Source organism: Vanessa cardui, chromosome Z (assembly GCF_905220365.1).
Source record: "Vanessa cardui chromosome Z, ilVanCard2.1, whole genome shotgun sequence".
Lineage (NCBI taxonomy): Eukaryota > Metazoa > Arthropoda > Insecta > Lepidoptera > Nymphalidae > Vanessa > Vanessa cardui.
This window is the reverse complement of record NC_061154.1, coordinates 16,564,251-16,589,908: the sequence shown is the minus strand read 5'-3', so window position 1 is coordinate 16,589,908 and position 25,658 is coordinate 16,564,251. Positions and strand designations below refer to the sequence as shown.

Genomic DNA, 25,658 nt, shown 5'->3' with positions numbered 1-25,658 from the left:
AACTCATAACTTTTCACTGGGTGGACCGATTTTGATGCTTCCCGTGAGTCCCGTGGGTGGTGGCCATTTTTATTTTATTTTTTTCCGATGATGGTATCCGTATGAAAACGACATAAGTCTTAAATTTGCGTTATGTATATGCGCGACAAATAGGTGAATAACTGAAAATCACGTTAACCAATTTTGATGATTCTTTCTTTCCTTTTTTTTATTATAAAATATATACTGCAAGAGTAGTTTGGTGAAAGTTTGGTAAGGTTCTGAGCATAGGATCCATGACACAGTAAAGGAACGGAAGGGAACGGAACAATTCTGAGGAGCACGTTAGCGATACTCGATCGAATCTTTTATTTATAGGTTATTTGGATATTTGAGTCACCTTCCGTAATGTGGTTATGTTTATGTAATTATCATAGTCGAATATTATAATCAACTAGCTACCCACCCTGGCTTCGCACGGGTGCAATACTGATACTAAATATACTACAGAATTTGTTTATTTACGACATTACATTGCAAACTTCTAAAATTATCAGTGTTTCTTTACTATATTGTTCATGTATTATTTATACAAACCTGCCTTGGAATCACACTATCTATTAAAAAAAACCGCATCAAAATCCGTTGCGTAGATTTAAAGATATAGGGACAGAGAAAGCGACTTTGTTTTATACTGTGTAGTCAAATCAAATCAAATCAATTTTATTCAAGTAAACTTCATAATGAAGCGTTTTTGAATCGTCAATAATCAAATACTACCACCGTTTCGGAAAGCAGCTTCTAGCGAGAAGAAACGGCAAGAAACTCGCATAGTTGCTCTTTTCAAATAAACACATTTACAATGCTGTTATTGACAGTAATTAGCGTCCTATGATGGAACCCGAGCCTAACTCCAGGCGTTTCTTTCTAAAAAGTACTCTTTTAATGAATAGTATGATTTATTTATTAATTTAGTCTTAATAATATTTTTAAATTTTGAAAATGGTAAATTGATTATATTTTCCGGTATCTTATTATATATGCGTATACCATTGCCCAAAAACGTTCTATTTACCGTATGCAAACGGAAACTGGGGGTTACAAGTTTATTCTTATTTCTTGTATTAATAGTATGTACATCAGCATTGATAGAATAATTTTTAATATTCTTTTGTATAAAGATTATATTATCATAAATATATTGTGAAACAGCCGTTAATACACCTATTTCTTTAAATTTTTCGCGTAATGATGTCCTGGAGCTAATATTGTAAATAGATCGGATAGCTCTTTTCTGTAGAATAAAAACAACTTCAATCTCTGCTGCATTACCCCATAACAACATTCCATATGACATAATACTGTGAAAATTACTAAAATAAACTAGTCTAGCAGTACTTATGTCCGTAAGTTTTCTAATTATTTTTATTGCATAAATGGCACTACTTAGTTTTCTTGCCAGGGTGGTTAGTGATGGAATCTAACCAGGTTGTGGCTCCAAATATACCAATAACTATAACTACGTTATATATTCGTAAATCGATTTTTAAGTGGTCTAATATTTTTCATTTCATTTAACTTAGGAGGACTCTAAAAAATATTTTGAATATGCAATTATTTTTATTACTTTTTAGTGCATATTCATTTGTTTTAAAATAGTGTTTGGTTTGAAGTTGGTTTTTCTTTTTGTTAAATTTTTTATTTATGTGGTAGATTGATTGTTGTTTTAATTAAAAGTCATTGTTATACAGGCTAGCCGGTTTAGTTTTTTCTTTTAGTAATTTCTACTTCTGGTTCTAAAAATGTATATAAACTGTTCAAAATGACAACGCATATTTAGCATTTAAAAAAAAAATATATTTTGGCTTGAATTTGAAAGGCATAATCTAATAAAAAAAGAAAACGTACCGTGCTGCGCGGCTTAATCCTCGATACCCAAACTCATGGATCCTATTGGTATAATGGTTTCCTTCTATAGGTACCCTCTTTAATAAAAAGGGTTAATAATGTCCAATACAATAACTCTTTAGAAGTTGACTGGCAGGTCCAGAGATTAACGTATTCGACTGATAAACCCCTTGATATTAACTTTGTATCAAGCCCTCCCCGCGGCTCGTTACTTACAATTATGTATCATACCTGTTTCTCACAAGTAATTGCGCACAATTTGCAAGATTGGTTGACGTTTAGTTACTGTTCCACTGGTAATATGGTCTCGTATCATTGTGCACAATAAACGGTACAAATAACTGTATCTAACATTACAACGTCCGTCGTAGTAACACGCTATCTTCATAATAATACCCGGTTTAGATACCCGGTACAGACGTAAATATTATAAAAAAAAGGTTAAATTCAAGCAAGACCATGATGATGATTAGTTGAAGTTCCGGTGTTCTTCTTAAAATCATTATCGAAAAATTGATCATGTGATAGGGAATATGCTCTTGCAATGCTTCAAATATATGAATCTGGTTCTTTTAATACAATGTATAAAAGTATCGCATGTAAATAGAATCGTGTACCTGTGTGACTATAAAATGTATACAATCATTTTATATATTATCAACAAGATTGTAAGTCAAGTTAAATAAACCTCAGAAAGGGGTGCAATTCATAAAAGAATAGAAATATTTAGCTATGAGGAGTATAGCTTAAATATTCCTGTTCATGTTACTACTAACTGTGATAGTAGTGTACCGCCTTTAAAAGTATAAAATTTTTTAATGTAATGAATTAGTCAATATATATTATAATATATATTTTATATGACTAATTTAATTTCATTCCTTCAATCCAAGGGCTTCAGCGGAATAATTGGTGTTGTCGCATTTTACGATAACTAGCTTATCCTGCGTGTTCACGTGGCTCAGGCGCCTGAGAAGGAGACGGTAAAAGTTTAAATTTTATTTCATTCACCCTTAGGAACAACCCTTACTTTAGTTTTACAAAACCTGTATTACAAGGAGCGTTAGGGGTGGTCTTATCCATTCCGTACATTCATTCGCAATATGGTTTAAATCACATCCTTAATATTTTTCCTTCATTATTTTGTCCACTATTTCGACAATTACAGCATGTCAGTTGTGAGCTTGTGGTCAGGAACTAGGTGCGACTTCCGCGCGCTTTTTTACTTCGTTGCAGTATTCTTTGTTTACGTATTTTTACAACAATAACAACAACAGCCTTTAAATTCGCACTGCTGGGCTAAAAGCCTCCTCTCCCTTTGAGGAGAAGGTTTGGGACATATTCCACGCTGTTCCAATGCAGGTTGGTGGAATGCCCATGTGGCAGAATTTCTATGAAATTTGTCACATGCAGGTTTCCTCACGATGTTTTCCTTCACCGCCGAGCAAGAGATGAATTAAAAAGACAAATTAAGCCCTACAGCGGTGCTTGCCTGGGTTTGAACCCGCAATCATCGCTTAAGATGCACGCGTTCTAACCACTGGGCCATCTCGACTCATTACGTGTTTTTATTTTATTTAAATCCACTATAATGCTAGGAGCGCAATATATTAATAGCTGAACGTGCAACTTTTGTTCGTGGCACTGCAATGGTACGAAGTAGGTATAAGGCGTAAGGGACTTGAAATATTTAAAAAAAAAATAAACGTCGAGTACATTTTTAATTATTACTCACTATGTGTACTCAACGTCAATATTATAGCAAGTTTTGTCAGTCGAATAATCGTTTGGGTCGTCTAACTACTGCATATATTTAATAAATATTGTTATGTGACCCGTTCCGTTATTTTGTTCTTCCTTGGTCGTTCCGTTTAGTTTGGTCAATAGATATTTTTAAATTTTGGTACATATCAACAACATGTGCATATATCTTAATAACTGTGTCACTTATATCCGTGCATGTATTCTTATTGTAAAATAAATGAAATTATATTATTCAACTTTATTAATAACTAGCTTTCCACCCGCACGGATACATCATACAATGCTGATACTAAATATACTAGAGAATTTGTTTATCTACGACATTACATTAGAAACTTTCTTTACTATATTGTCCATGTATTATATACAAAAACCTTCTTTGTTTTATACTATGCAATGATGTCATATTCTAGCTGGAGGTACATAACATTCACGATAATTTAGGTTTTAAGAAAAATTGAATGATATAAATGCTGTCTGATCCTTTCTTATGAACAGTCATATAATCACAAGTCTACAGAGACTAAAGTTGTATCTTTCCACATTTTACATAAGTTTCTAAAACAATTTGCACACAAACCTTCATCCCCAGATGATTAAAGATATTTAATTATGTAGAATAAAGTATCTCCTTAAATAGTAGAATACAACAAGATATGTACTTTAATTTGTAATGGCTATATCTTCTTAAGCGATTTAGTTAAAATAAAAGTTTTTAAGGCTTAATTTTGAAGAGTATCCAAGATGTTTATACTTAAAATCACAAACTACAGTTTGTAAAAATGTTATTCTATAATTCGTCTCATTGTTTAATAAATTTAACAATAGAAGTGCGTGCTTATCTATAAGAACAGATTCGAAGCTCACCGCAAAACACGATCTTGACATCTTAATGAATTAATGAAGCACTTTCACTAATAACATAATAATTTTATTTTAGACTAGTTGTGTCCGCAACCTTGTACGCCTTTGAATATAATAAAAGAAATGTTATTGTAGTCTAAGTTACTCCCTATTATAACAGTTATCTGTCATTGAAAGTCCCGTCAAAATCGGTCCAGCCGTTCAGAGATTGGTCGGAACAAACAGACAGACACAAAAAAATTGTAAAAAATGTTATTTTGCTATATGTACTATGCATAAATACAAATCAAATGAAATCAATTTTATTCAAGTAAACTTCACAATGAAGCTTTTTCGAATCGTCAATTCTTTCTTTCTTTCAGCTTCTAGCGAGAAGAAACGGCAAGGAACTTGCGTAGTTGCTCTTTTAAAAAAAAAGAAATTAACAATGCTATTATTTACAGTAATTAGTGTCCTGTAATGGAACCCGAGCCTAACTCCAGGCGTTTCTTCCTAAAAAGTACACTTTTAATGAACAATATGTTTTATTTATTAATTTAGTCTTAATAATCTTTTTCAATTTTGAAAATGGTAAATTGATTATATTTTTCGGTATCTTATTAATAATAATAATACATATACATTGAGTAAAAAGGGCTATTTTAACATTACAAACAGATACTCCAATTTTTTTATACGTACAGATTTTAGAGGATTCACTTATAAATATAGCATATCAAATGTGATATAACTTTTCAAGCGCAACTGAAGATATAATTAGGCAGTTGTTAGTAATTAAGTACAATGTATAAAATGTTACAAGTAAATTCACTCATTTCCGTCAAACAAATTAAGTTGATATGAGGGACCGGACTAACACACACCACGGCCTCTTTAAGGGACAACGCGGGAACTATCGCATGCAACCTATCTAAAATAATTTTCAGCCGAAAAATTAGATCGAGTTTTAGCACCATGAAGAAATATAAAGTTGAATTAATAAACTCATTATCAACTACCTTAATACAATTACTTCTACTTTTACATTTCTTTATTAACTTTCTTCTTATAGTTTGTTATTATCATAAGAGGCGTGCTGTTTTTTATCCACTTCTGTTATTACAATTACCTTTGAAATCTTCGACGTATGACTTTTTTCAAAAGCCTTCATAATAATACAATATAATCAAAATTTCAGAATAATCTCTTATTATATAAGGTAATTATTTTTTTTAATGGAATAGCTTGGCGGACGAGCATATGGGCCACCTGATGGTAAGTGGTCACCATCACCCATAGACAATGACGCTGTAAGAAATATTAACTATTCCTTATATATTCAATGCGCCACCAATCTTGGGAACTAAGATGCTATGTCCCTTGCGCCTGTAGTTACACTGGCTCACTCACCCTTCAAAGTGGAACACAACAATACTGCGTACTATTGTTTAGCGGTAGAATATCTGATGAGTACCTACCTACCCAGGCGGGCTTGCACAAAGCCCTACTACCAAGAAAAACAAGGTTCAAGAAACTTCAGCAAACAATCTCATTTCAATGTGAATAAGTAATTAAGGCCTGAATACTTTGTCAGACATTTACTTTTTCATTTAAAATACTCTATTTAGGCCTGTTATATATATCGAAAACAACCATATTTGTTAAACTATCTTAATTTAATAAACATAATGATTTTTAAACCAGTTATGTGAGAAGATACTTAGCTTATATTTATTAATATTTAATAAATCTATACATACCATTTCCCCTGGCTTGAATGGAAAATATTAAATATCCGACTTTAGTCATTATACGTGAAATATATTATCTGACAAACAATATTGACAACTCGGACTGTGCCTTTCGACAAAATTGAAGAATTTCAGCTGTCTCACATAAACTAATTACATTGAGATCATGTATTACAGCTATATGCTATATTTAAAGGACTTTATTATTAAATAAATTTTGCCTAGACGCAGAGATGAATGGGACATCGAAAACAATATTTAAAAATCATCCGACTTTATATAAATATTGCTTTTTTTATACTTGTATTACCCATAACCTCATTATAACAGCGAGCATGGCAAGCTATCTACGTAGTTCTGAAAAAAAACTTGTGAACCACATACATTACAAGAAACAATTCATTTTGAGAATAGATTTGGGAATCAATCCCTAGCTTGAGTCCCTACATCCTAACTAAAAGGAAACTTACATAATACAATAATTATTACTGTTAATATGACTAATAAGTGTACCAATGATGTAACACTACTCTCTTGAAAGTAAATGTAGAATATTCTATAGTTCAAATTCCGGGTTTTGAGGTCAAAGGTCAAAAGGAACGCACCTACGTCAAATACCTTGACTTAGTGATTACGAAACACACATAATTTAATTATTATATAATATATAACAATAGAAAAATGGCTGCATATATATTCATACAATATGACTCTTTATATACTTAGCATTTCTTCATTATTGTAACTACTGAGTTTCTCGCCGGTGGTAGCTAAATCTTCAATTCATCTCTGTAGCATGATCATTCAAAAGTGCTTTGACGAGTCTACTTGAATAAATAATATTTTGACTCTAGTAGAAATTTGTAACGTCTTAACATCAACACTCATAACTTGAACACAGAGATTAAAATACATACTATAACCGTGTTAAATTTTAATGTTTTATTGTTTATAAAAAGGTACTGACATGGGGAGAAATAAAAGACAAATTTCCCTTAAAACTGATTTATTTTAATACTGTAACAAAACAATCACTACTTTCCTGGCATGTTGTAATCCATACCAAAAAATAATTAATAGGAATGATTTCCTTTAAGTAAGAAAACCTAATTTTTACGTTAAATATATTACGCGATGTTATTAATAGTAACGTTATCAACTTTAGTAAATATTTCAAAAAGCCGTCGTTGAATTGACTTACACTGTTTTGTAGGCAGTAAAGTATTTTGTTACAATTTCATATTTTAGTAGTCTTTTCTGATTACCAAACTTATATTATTATCTTTACGAATTCATAATATATTTTTAAAATACCTAGAAATAGGGTAAAAATACTATTATTGGCAAATTGTGTAGTGATTGTTCCGACCATAAGCAGAAATTTGCGTGAACGCGTCTTAATATTCTCAGTACGTCAGTAATAGTAATTTTACCCTATAACATCGAATTCTGAATTTCAGAGGCAAAAGGGCCTTCGTAAAACAACCACATGTATTGTCTGATTTATGTCAAAGATAAAAAAAAAATAAAGTACAAATCACAATTAGGCGAATTTTTAGTCGATAAAGTCAATACTCGACTGCTAAAAACATAGCCAATAAAATAATTATGAAAATATAATATATTATCTTTTGGAATTACATTTGACGATGTTGTTAGGGGTAAGGGATGTCGTGACAACGTTTTAACTAATCGGAATTAGTGTATCTGTTAATTACAATCAATCAAGAGCCGCGACATCGTTAACCTAAGAGGGTCCAAACTAAAACAGAAAATTATCACATTTATAAAGATATAATAGTTCTATGTTTTACATTTGAGAACGCAAAATAACTGACATATTAATTCAATATACAAATATGATTCTTAATCACGTTGTTTATTGAATAGATCGAAATATTAAATTTTCTAGTTTCATGCCACATGAAGCTTTAAAAATACAAAAATACACATCCTTGATGTATCTAATTACTATAAATATGTATAGATTACGTCCTCGCAGTGAGACGGTAATGATGAATATACCTACAACATGGCGTGCCAAAATGTAAAGTAAATGCGTTTCATTCATTCGATATGATTTGATATACTATATAAAGTCACTATGTTTTCTGGTGTGAAAATGCCTTTATCTGTTTCAAAAAGTTTCTCATATGAACCCCAAAAATCGCAACTCATTTTAGCTCCAGTAATTTTGTATTTTAATTGCCGGGTTTTCGGATTTAATACTTTTCGGAACAATTTTTCTATAAAAAGCAAATAATGCCTTTCCACGTAACCTAATATTTTATCACATTTCGATAATGCACTAGAAAAATTCTCACACATTTATAAAGTTAGGTATCTACATTTCCTTACATCTATGTGAAATGGCTACAGAGATTCGGGGCTAAATCAACATAATATTATATTAAAACACAACCCGCTTTACGCGAACTACCACAATAGTGTAATACTAATCTCGACAAATAACCTTTGAGCTTTGTAAACTCGCGGTACTTACGAATCTCTTATCAAAATAAAATAATATAAATGAAATAATGATACTAAAAGCAAATACCAAAAATCTTAGCCCTTAAAACATTTAATTTGAGCCTTATTCTACCTTAGTCTTTCGCGTTAGTCTATTATTCCTTACCCGAGAATATATCTAGAATACTGACATAGGAACCTGTTAGGAAGCCGAGGATTCCGAAAGAGACCAGGAACATATTCTTCCACAGAACCCAGTTGTAACGTCCGAGGCCGTTAGGGCGATCCCAGAAAGTTACAGTTTCGATGACAGCGGGGAAAATAAGGCCAAGGAATGACAGGCACAGGGCGCCGACGAGCGATATGAAAGGGCCGAGGTTCGGAATGGCGATGGCCGTGCAGAGAGTCAAGAGCACGATGAAGATCCGAATGCTGTACTCGGCAATGTTCTTCTTGGCTCCGAAAAAGTGGCGAACGTTTTTCCAGATTATCTCCATTGGCACGTAGAACTGCAGACTGTATGTGAAGAATATAGCAACGGCGATCATCAATTTCACGCTTTGACCCAACCTGGAATAGAGAAATGTTTTCCTTTAGTAATTATTCAAGTAATAAGAACACATAAATCTTAACCGAAGATTGGTTTAAATCTGGGCCGACACCTCTGAATATATTATGCTTAATTTGTATTCGCAATTTATTTATATTGGAAGAAGCTAAACTTCGTTAAGCTCCTCATTTAAAAAGGGGAGGCCTTACCTCAGGCCAGCAGATATACTTTTGTCTACTTTAATAATTCAAATTTAAGAAATAACTTTACTAATATTATAATAGACTTATGAAATACTCACAGTTCGTATTCAGGCAAGTTCAATGTGATACTTCCGGCGGTGTCATCTCCAAACTTCAAATATCCAAAGAATCCAACAAGAGCATAAAGGGATACAACGAAGAACATGCCCGTGTTAAGTACTCCAGGACATCCGATGAAGTGGGTCGGGGTCTTCATGTTATTTTCAAGGGGCATGACAACACCGATGCCTTCAAGTGCGAAAATAGCAGTTCCGAAGAATGTTGGTAAGCGTTCGAAGCCAGCGAATGATTGACGTGAGCTTAATGGCGGGATGTCTTGGAATAAATAATAGAACGTTATTCCCATTCCAGTGCCGACCAACAAGTTCGCAATCATTGAGAAGGGAGCGAGGTATTTCAGATTTCTAATAAGGTTCATCATAATAAGAAGGGGTAACATTGCCACCATGTAAATCCGCTCATCCACGTCATAGGGAAGCCAATCGCTAGTCTTGGCGTAGTAGTCGACGACTTGTTTGACATTTTTAGCGACGAACACGATGTACACACAGCAACAACCCAGCAAGTCGATCACCAGGAACCAGTTTATCATAGCCCTGAAAATAAATACAAACACGTTTATTTAATTTTTTATTGGTCGCCTTATCAAAAAAAACGATCAATAATCTTTTAGACTGTAGAGAGTTTGATTATTATTGTTGGTCCGACTTTATAAATAGAATAAAATCAATTATAGTTCTTTTAATTCGTCTTTAGATTTTGTCGATACGCTACAGATTTGTTCTCAATATAAGGTCACTTCGAGAATAAGAATTAAATATTAAAATATAATTAAAGATTTGTATGAAGTATTGAAATAATTACTTGGCAAGTCTTGAAAATTTGTGCACAGCTGGTGGTCCAGATAAGAAGGCAGCTTCAGCTGTCTCGGCGAATCCCAGAGAAGGTTTTTGTATTCTTCTGCATAGCTCGTGAGCTGTTTTCACGAGGATGTGCACACAGTAGGTGCATATTCCTCCAATGAGGAACGTAGCGACGAGACCGAAGTACAAGCCAGCATTCATGAAAGCCATTGGCATAGCTAAGATGCCACTGCCTAATGACCCCTTCAGCAGATGGATGAGAGTGTCCATATCCCTGAAAGTTACAGAAGTATACGTGTACATTAATTTTGTAATTAGTAATTAATTTTGTAATTTTTTAGTCGTCTAAAATTGATGTACATCACCAATTATATTATTACTAAGATATATTATTCGAATAATGGGTATTTTATATTACAGATCTGTCAATTAGTAGTTTCTGGAAAAATACCAATTATTTTTAAAGCGTTTTTTTATTTATTAAATAAAAGAACTTTGAAATAAAAGGATTAGCAATATATGAGTAATCCGAATATTCGTCATATTTATCCATTTAATAAAAAAAATTCAATAATTGTTTTACTTACGACGTAGGGTGCGCCAGTTTTCTATGTTCGAACGGGTTATATCCCTCATCAGCCTCAATATCCCGGCCCGGAATCTCCATGAGGGGGAGGGTGGAACCCGCCTGTTGTTCCACTGGGATCTCATTGGGATCAACTTTGTACCTGCAAATCGTTCACCAATCCCTGTTATAACTAGTGACATCTTTGTTAAGTCTACTTATATGAATAATATGATGTTGATTGGTTAACAGTGAGTGGGTATAAGAGTGTAGTTTTAATTAATCACTTTATTGATTTCAAGCACAGGAATGTAATGGTAGCCTAAAGTGAAACATAGAAAGCGCCACATTTGAAGCTCAATGGTGATTTGATCGGAGTGTGAAACGAGGTGTATCGCGGTCGCGGACTTGCGTGTTCAGATCTGTTTGCGGACCCTACGGTGTGGCTACTGGGAATTAACAGCGAATCTCGGATATCGTACAACTGTATGTAGTTTCATTTGTGTAAGTGTTTTGGGTGAAGTGTGATACATTCATCATGGTCTCCAAAATGTACAGTTTTTTAAGTGCGTTTCACTCTGTTAAGCCTCGGCATTTACAAATTTCTGGCCCAACCGTAAAATTTAATACAGCTTTACGTATCTGTATATACGTAGTATGTTCAAAAAATTTGGAAAAAATCGTCTTATACCACATCAGAATCAAGACTGTATTGGAATTTTTAAAATATTTTTGTATAAAAGTAATATTTATGGCCAAAAATAGTGTGTAATAATGGACATAAAGCTAGATCAAATTTGTACAAATAAATAGATTGAGAGCCAATCCCGAGCCTGAACAGAGATGGCGCACGCGGCGCGTGGCGGCTGAAGCAGCGAAAGCCACGGCCCTCAGGTAACCATATTTTTGTTTAAATAATTACCAGTACCAAATAAAATAAATAAACAAAATTGAAACCATATAATGGAATGATGTACCGGTGTATGAGTCCATTGCAAGATGATCAAGGTCGACGAACGACTTTAATCTCGTGGAAGCTGCACACGTCTTCCCGGATCGTCTCCGAACGGCGACGAGCGTTATTATTAGCTCGTTATAAGGAGCGAGTACTTAACAGTCAACATACAATATAAAATACCATTTTAACGACAAAACATTGGTCAATAAACAAAACAGTGGTGTCGAAGGGACCCGCAACGCTCCGAGAGCGTTTGTTTTGCGGTTCAAATAATACCGATATATATACTAGTCTTTTCAATGTCCTGTTGAACAAAAATGTCAGTATTATTACAATACATTTGTTCCGAATTAGTCTATTAATAGATTCACTTTATTGAAATTCAATTGCCAACAAAAATGATGTGAAGCTGTGAAGCATGCTTGGGTTGAATTTAGTTTCAAAAGCAGAGTACAACATACAAAATGTTCGGATGTGTTATCGAATTAATGAAGTAACATTATTAACAACACATTGCCGGTCAAAGCTGATCGTTCGGCGATCGGTCTTAAGATGCTTCTCCTCCAACAAAAGAAACTTTATCACTTACTTGACCATGACGACATCGGAAAGATCATTTTTAACTCCTTTTTTCTTGGGATCATATTCAGCTATCATCGGACGCAATTGTGGTTTCTGAAAAGATAAATAAATTACTGAGTTAATTTGGTGCCTGTATCGAAGTTTCACCCTGACCAGCTTATGGTTGAGATTTTGAAACAAATATGATTGTTTACAAAGAAAATGCGCCAATCTATTTACGTCACGTATTTATTTTAAATACACGTCGAGTATTGTGGGCTCGTTTCGAAACGCATGTGACGCCGCGATGACGCCCCGGTCTGGCAACAACGGGCCACAGGGGCTGGGTTCGTTCGTGTTTTCGCCACGAGATCGCCAATGTTATTTCGGTAAGCTATTAATAACCTTCGCTCCAGCGTACGAGCCGTAACTCGCGAAACTCCTACCGCACCACGAAATATCGCCTTGCGATGTTTTTAATTTATTTTAGGAACAGTTTACACAAGTAATAATTGTCTCAAATAACAAAAGCAATTCTTGCATTTTCGATTCATAATCGCCCTAAGCTGTCTGACAAGTAGGGTGTACCTTAGGGCTCACGTGAGTCACAAAATGTTTAATTCTGTGAGCGCATGCAATTTAATTCCCCTTATTGTGAACAGCCAACCGAGTACTTTATTACGTTTAATGTTTTTTAACAATTTTGAACTTTAAATTAAAAAGGTTAGAAGCTTTATTGCCAAGTGATCAATAGTTGTCAACCACACCGATTGCGTTAAACTGGATCTAACTGGTTCATAACAATAAATTGGGAATCAGCTGCCCCGCGACGTATCCTTCGCCGATGTCTGTCCGTTGGTGACGTAGGACATTTAAGTAAACATTACATAACGCTACAGGCGGTACGGGCATTTGTTGTCACGGTGAAGGCTATCAACATTCAAGATTGTCACGTTGAAACAAACGATAATATAAATGAGGTATCCTCAAATACATGCCGTTTCTTTTTTTTCAGATACTGAGAACTATAAACACACGTAATGTAACATAAAACATTATCAAATACATTTATTGGATACGGTTCGAGATTATAAACGGTTACACTTAATGCTTAATTTTTTTTATTTTTAATATATTAAATACATTGTAAGTCGTTTCCTGCATTATAGTTATGAACACAGTGCTTTAGATTAATTCTATACAAATTCTTTAGCACTATTTCCTAGTTCACATTTTCTTGTGATAACTAGCGAGAACCGTGTCCTGCGTCTAATGTATGCAATAAATGTATTCCTGTCTTAGTACAGTACTATGTGATTAACAAGATTCTAGATCACTTGTTTAAGTTTAACTTAGTTATTTTCGTTCCACCATTATCTCATAGCTAGACAAGTCGCTTATAGGTTCGCCAAAAATATTTCCTATACCTTTTTTGGACACATAAAATTAGATTCTAAGTTCTTAATTTGAACAATTAAAAAAAACTGTAGTCTATGGTAATTCGGAATATTATTTTATTTTCAATTTGATATCATTTAGTGAACTCAATATTTTTTCCAGCTGTGTATCTAATTGATTATTGACAAGAAGCTCCGTAGTGATCGCGTTCGTTTAAATATTTGTTCCACACATTAATAATGTCAACAATCAGAGACACGACCGCGACATTGCCACCACCGTCGGGACAAATAATACCACCATTGTCATCATCGTCACGAGGCTCTAATAAGTATCACACTTAGAAGCTGTGACGACACAAGTACTCATTGTTTGGTAAGCTGATGCGCATTTGACTAAATTGCTTTTCAAGGTCGCCCGTCAATATTATTTGTATCAACTCCCCAAGACACGCCTCCTGACGTCTCATTAACAGCTCTAAATTTAAAACGTACTGTCACGACGTGTCATTATTTAAAATTTACATTCGAACTATATAATTGAACAGTTGTGCCGAAATGTACCAAGCCTTCTTATCATTTGGAAAGTATAAATTTTCTTTTAAACAGATCTTTAATATTTGTATTTTTTTTCGAATGAATTAAATAAAAAAATATTATTGTATTGAATTTAATTGTTATACCTCAATAAATTAAAAACACGACTACTGATATAATCAGTGTCATTCAGGATTACACGTAATTATATTAAAAACATTTAAAATAGAGAAACTCTCATACGTACATTAACCGTGAAAGCGTTGCACTCCTTTTTGGACACTCGCGTAAAAATTAACTAAGCTAGTTTATTTATTTAAAAGTTAGTTTTGTTATATAAGTATGTATAATAGTGCAAGATAGATTTTGGTACTAGGATAACATAAAAGTGAGGACGTGGTCTTGTGGGGAGCTAATCGATGCAGCGTAATGCACCTCTTGTATTTTGGATGCAAGTGCGAAGAGTACATGCAATGCAAATTAAATTGAAAGATACATGCGCATTGCAACCCTTTCAGATTGTATGCGGAAATTACCTCGATCTTTTTCTACCTCATAAGAGTACCCGCAATACAAAACAGAGATGAAATATGTTCGTGTGAATTGTATCAAATCGTATGCACTTTAACTCCTTGCAACGTATGTTATCCTAGTGCTTGGCATGCTGTTTTTGCAAAATTCTGCTACTTCCTCCTTAACTTCTACTAAAATTTTTGGAGAATGTTCTCTAGTAGAAGAAGCACCGCCAAAATTGGGCTGCCAGGATCGGAGAGACGACGATAGAGAAAATAGTTCAAAGTAAGCTTGGCTTAAAAGCAGCTAACATCCAGCTTGTTACCAGGGAAACATGAATTATAAGAGTATTACCTCAAAAACAACCAATATCCCATATACACATACATTGTATAATTGATCTTTATAGTCAGGATGGATAAGTAGTTAAAAAACATGAACTTTAAGAAATTGTTACGGGTTCAAATCGGTGAATTTTCAAGTGCTTATTTTATCTTTATAATCAATGTCGTTCTCGTCGATGATGTGAATTTCTTAAGGAAATCTGTATGTATTGTATGTAAGTCATCATGTTTAATCACCAACACACTTTGCGGCAGCATGGTGGAATCAGCTCCAAACCTTATTAAGAGCAGAAATGAATTTTGTCTGGCAATGACAGATTTACGAGCAAATATCGTCGCAGATTTTTAAAATTGTAAAAATGCAAATAGGGAATGTAATAAAAAGACACATAATGAAAATTAAACTAAAATAGTTAAGAGTTGTTAATAATTTGTTTTTACTTAATAATAATAGCACTTGTAACTAGAATACCTGTTTAAAACGAGATGAAGCATACCTTTTGATACATTTTATTGTTCATTTAATTTTGTAATAATTCATGTTATAAGTTCATCACAACTTCGACACATTAAATTACATAAGATGTGCAACAGATGCAAGTTGTGGCACGCATGCGTTGGGCGCAGCCGCCTTTCATCTCGTTTCTACAAATTTTCCACTGGCCCTATACTCGTATTTATAGGAAAGCGTACATAGCAACAGGTATGGATGTGCATCGTTGGTGCAATGAGCATGCGTAGCCCGGCCGCTCCTGCATCGAGCTCTTTGCCGGGTCTCCAAACAGGATCCGTGAGATCCGAAGGAGGTCGTTGTAGGTAAATCTGTAGTGCGCAGGACTAACATGCGCTTTGAAGCTAGTGCATCCCTGAAACCTAGGTATCGAGCTGTATCTGACACGTCGCTACCAGGAGCGGAAAGAGCGCAGGAGATCACCAGCGGGCCGAGTTTGCGCGGGAACCGGCGGCTTGTCAATTAGTTTGTTGCTTGCATCTCGATGGGAATATTGTATTGTATGCGCTTACAATATTTTCTCCATTAAAATTCTGAATTTACATACATAGTTTCATAAATCTTAATAACCGCCGGTGATATCGCTAGCGCCGCCTAAAGACTTCTCGAGTCAACATCATCAACAGGTAAGAAACTATTATTTAAAATGTTTGCTTTGCGAATTTTTCTAAAATTTTTGAATTTTCAAAATGTAACGGTATTTATTAAAGCGTAACAAGAATGTAACTGAAATAAATCTCCAACTATTCCGCTCAAGTTTTAAAGACGCCTGGCCATTTAATAATGAGAAAACTTTGAGAAAGCTTTATAAAAAATGTATTCCAAGTTTTACTTTTAGTATCTGTATGAAATATTAAATATGCATATATGTCCCAAAAATTCGACAAAGGTGGATTATAGTTATTATAGTTAAAAGAAACTGCGAAAATTGCTACTAACAACAAACTTTTAAGAAAAGACGCACACACCTACATTACACAGTTTTCGTTAACTCACATAACTTCTAAAATTACCGGTTGACACATTCCGATCTTTTGTTAATCTGTAAATTAAGGTCTTTTGTTCTAAAACTTTTAAACATTTGTCGATTAAAACACGCAAGATAAAATAATATATTAAATGAACTTAACCCGAACTTATAAAAGTTGCCATATACATCTCATCAAAATTTCAAATATAACTGACAAAGGCCCGCATTTTTCGTGCAAGCCTTGATATTTATTTATTAATAATAGTATGTGAGTGCTGCTTTGCATGCTCATGTCTATGTGGTGACGTTATCAAACGAGGAAGAAGTAAACTAGAGGCTCGAATGATTCTCGCGTCTAGATGTTATCGGCTCAGCACGCAGTCGCTACTACCGTCACACTGAATACATTTTCAACTCGATCGACTAATAAAATCCATAGTAACGTTCTGGTCTTTATTAGTAATATCAAAATATTCATAATTAAAATTTTCTTATGTTTAGTAATATTACAAATAAAGCTACCCTTTTTTTGGAATGTAGATTTTACTTAGAAGAAACGGCTCCACACTAAATGGTCAGAATAGTCAGGGACGTTATCGAACTCCGTGATTGTAATCAAATCTATCGGAAATCCGACATAAATAGTTATTCGAAAACGTAATCAAATCTGCTAGAAAAATTGTTATCATACTTTTTTTCCAAAGTGTTATTTGAAAAAGAGTAGCAAATTTTTTTTTGAAGGTAATTGTTTCATTCTGTGAGCGCGCCGAATACCAATAAATTGTCTACGAATAGAGTCGAGCTGTTACCTCGTCATATTCTTTTTACAATTTATATATAATTCTGTTACTGAAACTATCCGAAATGATTTCTTATCTAGAATTGAAATTACAATGTAATTGCGATTCTGGGTAAATCATATGTCATATTAGTAACTTCCCGTCTCTGTGTAACAAATGAAATACATAGTTAACTAAGTATTTACATTTCCAATATGGAAATCGACGTATACGAATGTCATATTTATTTATCATATACTAACGGTGTGCCCGATGGTATTTCCTATCGGAAACATTCTATGGATCATCTAATTATTCTCTCATGGAAAGAGTTTTCGGAAATCTGCTCAGACATTGATCTATTTAAGCTTTTTATCGCGATCACCTATGCGTAAGTAACACAGGTTATTAACGATCTAACTCTGAAAGAGTCCGACTTCCACGCTAAATTATATTTAATTTTTAACAATGAGTGTGCATTTTTAAAGAACACTATAACAGCCGCATATTTGTCATAAACAGAAGTATAAACACAACAGCAATTCTGTATTTTCTTGAAATATTCTTATTTCCTGCTTTCCGTTTATTATGCTTCTAGATCCAGCGGTAGGCTGTGCGCGTGCGTAATATGTCACTAAATCAATTTCAAGATAAAAGTACATTATATATTATTGAGTAAAATGTATTTTATATGTTTGATTTTATTTATAATAAAATTCAAATTTATCAATTATCAATCGTTCATTAATAAGCAATTCTATATTTTGATATGCACATGCGACTTTCGTTTTCTGCCTGTTAGCTAGCTAGCTCGTTTGTCATGTATAAGTATTATTGAAAGTAATTATTTAAAGTAAAGGAATGAAAATGATGAAGGAGAAACACTCCTTTATATTTCCACTGCAGCCCACTTCGCACTGTAAACATAGTCAAGTTACATTGAAACTATTTTCAAATTAATTCCAAAGGATTTCCAGTTCGCAGTCGGCGTCATTCAATTAAAAATTAATATCCGAGCGAAATGCCTTCTTGTATTCAGTAATGTATTCAATAAGGTTTGTCCCCAAACCTTATTGAATACATTACTGGAGAATTTTAAAATTAATAATAAATAATTTATATTTCAATAACTTTATCACTCGATGAAAGATTATTGTAACTTTGTTGACTTCCAAGACGTACTTAACGTCGAGAAATATAAGTTGTAGCTACTGAAAGGTAACTTGTAGGAAACTTTACAAACACGTTTTGTGTGATGTGCATCCAGCTCCCGTTGAAGATTTCTTCACGAACTTCAAAACTTTCAATATATGAGTATTTTCTCTTCACGGTTGATACATATATTACGTGATTTTATTTACACATTTCAACTGCGTCACAGACATAATAAACATAGAGGCGCCTTGTAAATAATTTTAAGTTTCTAAAAACAATCTAAGGTACGGGCGTGGTGGTTGTTTATTATCCTTACAACAGAGATATCTTACAACGTAACGCGACTCCTGTCATGACATAGACAATGCACTACCTGTCATCGGCATAAGAACACATAAGTGCGGGGTATTGATGTTTTGTTATAGAATAATGGACGACGAACGAGGTGATGCCTAGACTGGCTGGCCTTTTGTAAGGGAATGGACTTGATTATTGTTAAAGCTTCGTTATTCTCTGTGATACTTTTAAGCTGCGATACTTTAGCGAAATATAATAATTATCTTCTGCGATTTTAACACTGTATATAGTATATGCCTGCGCGATGTTTAAATATCAGACAGATTAAAAATATTCTTGCAAGTAACATGTGCGATTAGCGTTACGATGCCCGTATATTACAAACTGCATAAAGTAACTTAACGTAACACGTTCGCCGCAAACACATTCGCGTTTATAATGAGATGTCAATTGTAATTTAGATATTGTGTACAAGTTCAAGGCTGTCTTCTGTGCTCGCAATGACGCATCGATCTATTCTGATTTGTAACGCCACATTCAGAGTGATTAGATATTCGAAAAACAGCCACTTAGCGGAGCGTGACGTGCTTTCAGCTTGGCCAGCTTAATTACTTCTCGAATTGTAACATTAGCTCTAAGTGATATAGATGCGTACAATTATACAGTTTAAGGCGAATACATAATGTACAAAAGTAACATTTATAACTATATCATTTTGGTTTTAGTTTTGACGTTGACCGCAATTGTCAAAACTTCGAAGAAATAATAATTTAAATTGTAATTAAATTTTCATAGAATTGCTGAAAATAGGTAGGATAAAAAAAAATCTTGCTTTCAAGCAACGATGATGCTCTAAGTTTGTTTGGAGTAGTTATTCTTGATACAATGTACTAAGTAATTAAGGTAATTGAATTTTATTCAAAGAATATAGTCTTATTTTATTATATGCACATACTTTATATATATCACTTGGTGTTTTTATCGCATGAAGTTACGCGAGCAACTTTTCCTTATTTACTGCACTTTAATATTGGTTCCTGGAAATAACCGAGGCTGCGCTGTTGGCTAACTTCGTTAGTCTAATACTGTTAGATCTACCTCCGCTTTGACAGTCGAAGGAGCAGCTGGGCAGTCTATTTACCTAAAGATAACTACGGGAACTATTTGTATTTCCAATTGCGAAATAGATAAGTGTCTGTGAGCCGGATTAGAGTGATTTAATACTTTATGAGAGGGAAGAGGGTCAAGAGTCGAGAGGGATCCTTGAACGAGCGACCAAGCACGAAGCGACTTCCGGTACAAAAAATGCAACACTATATAGTCCCTTTAAGGTATTTAATTTATAAAAAAAACGAAACCTGCCATGCTTTTGTGCGCAAAGAACGTCAAGATCCTTTAATTTAATCAAAGCAATTTTCATGATAAAGTTCTAGCATCTCGTTTAAAAATAGTTTATTTCGCATTCGTTAGATAAGTAAGTGCCCATAATGAGCCGATCCATCTTCGTTTATCAACTTACAAAATAACGCGAAATAAAAATAACGTTGTTCAATATTAAAGACGCAAAATCATAACGTTATCTGAAATTTATTAAAAATAACGAAATAGCTCTTTCGTCTTTGATAAGAGATTAAGTTGTTTATAATTTCATCTTTCATCACAATAGATAATCAACTACAAGCCAGCGATTGATATCTATTTGTTATCGTCTTGATCTGTACAATAATTAATATTTCAAACTTGGCATTCCGATTCTATGTCGAAAGCTTTAGCCAAATCAAGAACGATATGATCAAGCATAAAGGTTATTTACAAAAGTCTCCATTAAACTTCAAACATTAGAAAGTATTCGCTCTGTCTTAGACTAAAAAAGTAATTACAATCCTAAAATGGAAAAGTAACAAAAACATTATGTGATTAGTATTTTAAAAGAAATAACTATTTAACAATAAATAATTCTTGATACAAAAAAAACAATTCTAAAAATTATAATAACATATCATAAATAGTAAAAGTAAAGTAAAATAACAGCCTGTGCATTTTCCACTGCTGAGATAAGGCCTCCTCTTCCATTAAGGAGAGGGTTTGGAACATATTCCATCAAGTTGTTCCAATGCGGGTTGATGGAATGCACATCTGGCATAATTTCGATGAAATTAGACACATGCAGTTTTCCTCACGATGTTTTCCTTCACCGCCGAGCAGGAGATGAATTAAAAACAACAAATTAAGCACATATATATAGAGGTGCTTGCCTGGGTTTGAACTCACAATCATCGGTTAAGATGCACGCGTTCTAACCAGTGTGCCATCGCAGCTCATAAATAATTAGCTAAAATATCGCCAATTAAAAATCGTTCAAAGTCCGTTCGAAAACATGAAGAGAAATTGTAAAGTCAAATAACGGGCTCCTTGGACGGGTGTCAAGATTCCACGATAGTTATTTAAGTACGGCTGGTATTTGTACATATGTACATGTAGCCGGCGCACTTTCCGCCATGGAGGGACGTATCTTTCACAGAACGTCGCGCCGCCAAAAATATTAACATGTGACGGTAATGATAGACGATAACGAAGCGTAACAACTCGTCTGAGTAAACAACGAGAGCGATGAGTGATGCTCATTTATTTAAGGAATTATTTTTACTTTCATTCTCCTCTAGATTCACATTAAGCTTGTGTTTGAGGTGAAGAAAAACATCGTGAGGAAACCTGCATTTGTCTAATTTCATAGAAACTCTGCCAAAGGAGCCCAAGCAGTGACATTCAAATATCTGTCTTTGGCATTGCTAGGGGGCCTAAATATAATTAGTTACTGGTGAGCTCCAACTGTTCAGGTTAATTTATCAATTGATTTACCTAATACCTACATATGCAAAAATAATGTAAGTCCTTACGTACATTTTGAAATTAGTTACGAAACAAAATAGTCTAAAAACGTCCCCGTACATTCATTAAAATTTTGAAATCAATTGAACTTTCGTTTCCACTGGAACTAGACCGCACACATCCGAACTCAGTTGACAGCTTTTAATACTCTAACTACGGCCAGTAACTTTGTTTGCGTGGACTTTGTACGTCGACGTCAAACATTCTCCGAGAACCCTTTAATTTCCGGTATAACTATATTACGTCTTCTCTGGCTTATCCGCCATATCGTTTCCTCGATGCAATTTATATTAAACTATTCGAGTTATTTATATATTTTTCTCAAATAGATAAATACCATCCCAACAAAAAGTAACAGCTCTCAAATGTCCCACGGGGCAATTCGCCAAAAAAAACAAAAAAAGATAATTAAGAAAGGGCACATTGAAATAAGTACATTAACTATAATGACATGTATAAAATCTGACAAATAATAATAATAATAAAATGCTCGCGAGGTTTTAATTAGTGATCACTTAACCGATAACTAATTATTTCTTTAATACAATACCATAAAAACCAGCGAAGTAAAAGATTGTGTTCGATTAATAGATTAGTTGTTGCAAATTGTTCAATGAGATAAATAAAAGAAATGTAAGTAATGGGTCGAGGCCATGGGAGTCAAAACCAGAACAGACTTTAAACTAGCCGCCGACCTTGCTCTACCGGAAGTTGCAGCTATCATAGGGACAGATTTTCAAATTAAATCTGTCATACTTCACGAGGTATGTGACCGTGAACATCCTGATTGCACGCGTTAGGCCGAGCACAGACCAACATAAAGAAAATAATGATACATTATCATGATTATCTTTTTTGATTTAAAATCCCTTGTAATTGTAACTAATTCATCCATGCCTATTTGAATACTGTTTGCACATTGCAGATAGAGAAGATAATTTTACACAAATTGTTAAATCTGTCTTCTACAAAAGTATATAATTATTAACCGCCTATATACATGTATTTCTGTAGTAAAATTTCTTTCGAAGCGAATTGATGATAAGACGAATTTAAATTTCGTAATTCCATACAAGTTTCTATAAGTAACACTAACGTGTCATTTCTGTCACTAGCTCGAGCTGGAATTGGCGTTTCATGAAACAGGATACTTCCTTTATGTTGTCAGAACACTGCCATTTGCTACTGGCCGTTGTCCCTCGGTATTAATACCTTCTCACCCTATATTGACAGTTTGACTAAACAATATACATAATAATATTTTTTATAATGTTTTCTTCACTGAAAATCTTATTATGTTTGGTAAAATATTGGAATCACTTTCAACTCTAGCGACAGTACAATTTAGTATTTATCTTAATTACTTACTGAGTTTTTTTATTTGGGTAGAATTCACAATCCAAAACGATTGTCTTATTCTTGTCTTATAATCATATATTTGACTAAATATTCATAATATTGAACTAAACTTACTCTGTCCGTTAGTGAGATACCTAAACAGTTGAATCTTGACATTGAGTTAAGCTAACAACGCCTCGCTGATTCAAATAAATACACAATTGTAGATCAAAACTATCTTTTGAATGTACTTGACCCAAATTTTTGTTCAATCTTAGAGACATTACTAGTAGTAGTACTTTATTTTTATAATAACGAAATGAAAGAAACAATTTATTTAAAAACTTCTTGAGATTTTTGTTCTGGTTTTTAAATTTTGTTAATTGCTTGATTGGTTAACTCCAACAAAACGCTTTTTTTATTTATGTAGTGTACTTGTACTGAACCATATGAAACCTTTAAATTGGCGCGTTGTGTAACCTACTCCGGGTTCTAAGAATAATATACGATTATATCAATTACTTTGGGAATTAATTCGCAATTAGTTTCAGGGTCACGTTTTTCAACGTTCACAGCCACATTTTTTTTGCAAACAAAAAATCTTCAATGGTCTAATTTTACGGTTAAATCATTTCTTCTATCTTTATTACCTCGACATAATACTAATTAAGTGAAACGAATCAATTAACACGATCTAGATAAGATTGCGGAATACATAGTCTTAAACTCGGAAGGTCTTGGCGCTGTGGCGCGGAAGACGTGACCCTTAAGATGATAGCCCTACGTTCGCTTCCTCGTGACGTCAGAAGGTCAATCTCATAATTGACACCATTATAGATTTTCGCGTCACATTTATATCATAATATTCTTTATCATTAGTTACGATTATTTTATTCGTCATCTTATATGTACATATAAGTAAAATACCATCACGAGATATATCTATGGCTCGGATTGACTTGAATCTAATATCAACTGTATTAAATTTAGAGACAGTTGTACTTCAAGGGGCTTGAAATGGAAAGTGCAACTTAGGATGAATTTATCGTAGATAATATCAAAAACTTATTACGATTATTCTTGAATAAAAAATAATGATATACAATTAAGTATATACATAATACGTCCAGCATGAATACAAGCAACTATATAATTTGGTCGGATATTATCTCGTATTGAATAATATGCCTTATTTGTATGTATTGTTGTGGGTCTCGCCCGGGTTAACACATACACATATACATACATGCGTTTTGATTGCTAAGGCTTGCGAGCCTTTGTGTTTACGAGCCCAAGGAAGCAGCCCAGTTCCCAGGGCCGTCAGTGATGCGATGATGAAAGTTAGACCTCCATTAGGCGAAATCTCTTCAAATACCTACTGTTTACTGACGTGACCTTCACTATCCGTTACAAAGAAACCATTTGCTCTTTATGCGTCCTACACTAACCAAAACGTTACTGTTGATCGAATATTACAATTACATTTTTAATTAATGCATACTGATATTATAAATGCGAATTTCGTCTGTCTTTGTGTCTGTTTGACGGATAAACCGATGAACGAAATTTGATAAAATCCAAGGAAAAGCATACTATACTTTTTTATACCTAAAACTCAGTAATACCACGCAAGCGAAGCCGCGGCTTCCAACTTGTTTAATGTAAATCGCGAATACTTTTACCGTGTATTTGTCAACAAACAAACATAATTATAATTAGCTCAATCGTAACAAAATATAATTAATTATATTTCCTTTAATGTATTCAATTAAATACTAGATATTTAAAGAAATACCATTTTTTAACAGTATTTACTAATTTGTTACCAATATAGTTTTGAATAGTATTTATATAAAATAGTAATATCCGTCAAATCGGCATTCATGGCAGGTGGGAAAGAAATATTAACCCGCTAACAGCCAAATATGCTGTCCCAACTTTGGGAAGTAAGGTGTTATGATTATTTCGCCTGTTACACTGGCTCTCTCACTCACTCTCTAAACCAGAATACAATTTCATTACTGAGTATTGCTCTTTGGCGGTAGGATGATTGATCGATTGGTTCTTACTCTGACAGGCTTGCACGGAGTCCTACCGCTATGTAAATAATAATAACTACAGACGTAACATTAATTTATGCGTTTTGCTAATTTCGTAACGTACACAAATTGGTAGTCGTCCAATGAATCCGAAGTTCTGCTAAAATTAAGTAAATGATTAATTTAAGGTTTATTTTTACTTCATTCAAGTCTCCACATCAATAAATATAATACAAAAACATGATGTTTGCAAATTTTGTATTAAAAATAAACTCGTTTCGGGCGTACTCAAGAATGTTTGCGCGTACCGAAAATATCCCGTCTGTAATTACGTTGCGTGTGCGACTACGACACCGGCCTGGAGTTGAGCTCGATTTGGTAAACTCTGGAACCTTGTCGCTTTAACCTATAT

The 25,658-nt window shown here is 33.8% G+C and overlaps 1 protein-coding gene across 2 annotated transcripts in view; it reads right to left on the bottom strand.

Annotated features, from left to right (window-relative positions):
* Positions 1–7,234: 7,234 nt before the first annotated feature.
* The window catches only part of LOC124542851 (proton-coupled amino acid transporter-like protein pathetic), a 34,521-nt gene continuing 16,097 nt past the window's right edge, over positions 7,235–25,658 (bottom strand). Inside the window, exons 2-6 of one of the 2 annotated variants that reach the window (XM_047120735.1) lie at positions 12,506–12,591; positions 10,981–11,121; positions 10,395–10,667; positions 9,569–10,126; positions 7,235–9,287 (exon numbers count right to left, since the gene is read on the bottom strand). In XM_047120735.1, coding sequence (XP_046976691.1) covers positions 8,873–9,287; positions 9,569–10,126; positions 10,395–10,667; positions 10,981–11,121; positions 12,506–12,591 — 1,473 coding nt within the window. In that variant the 3' untranslated portion in view covers positions 7,235–8,872. The other variant, XM_047120736.1, reaches the window with a different exon arrangement.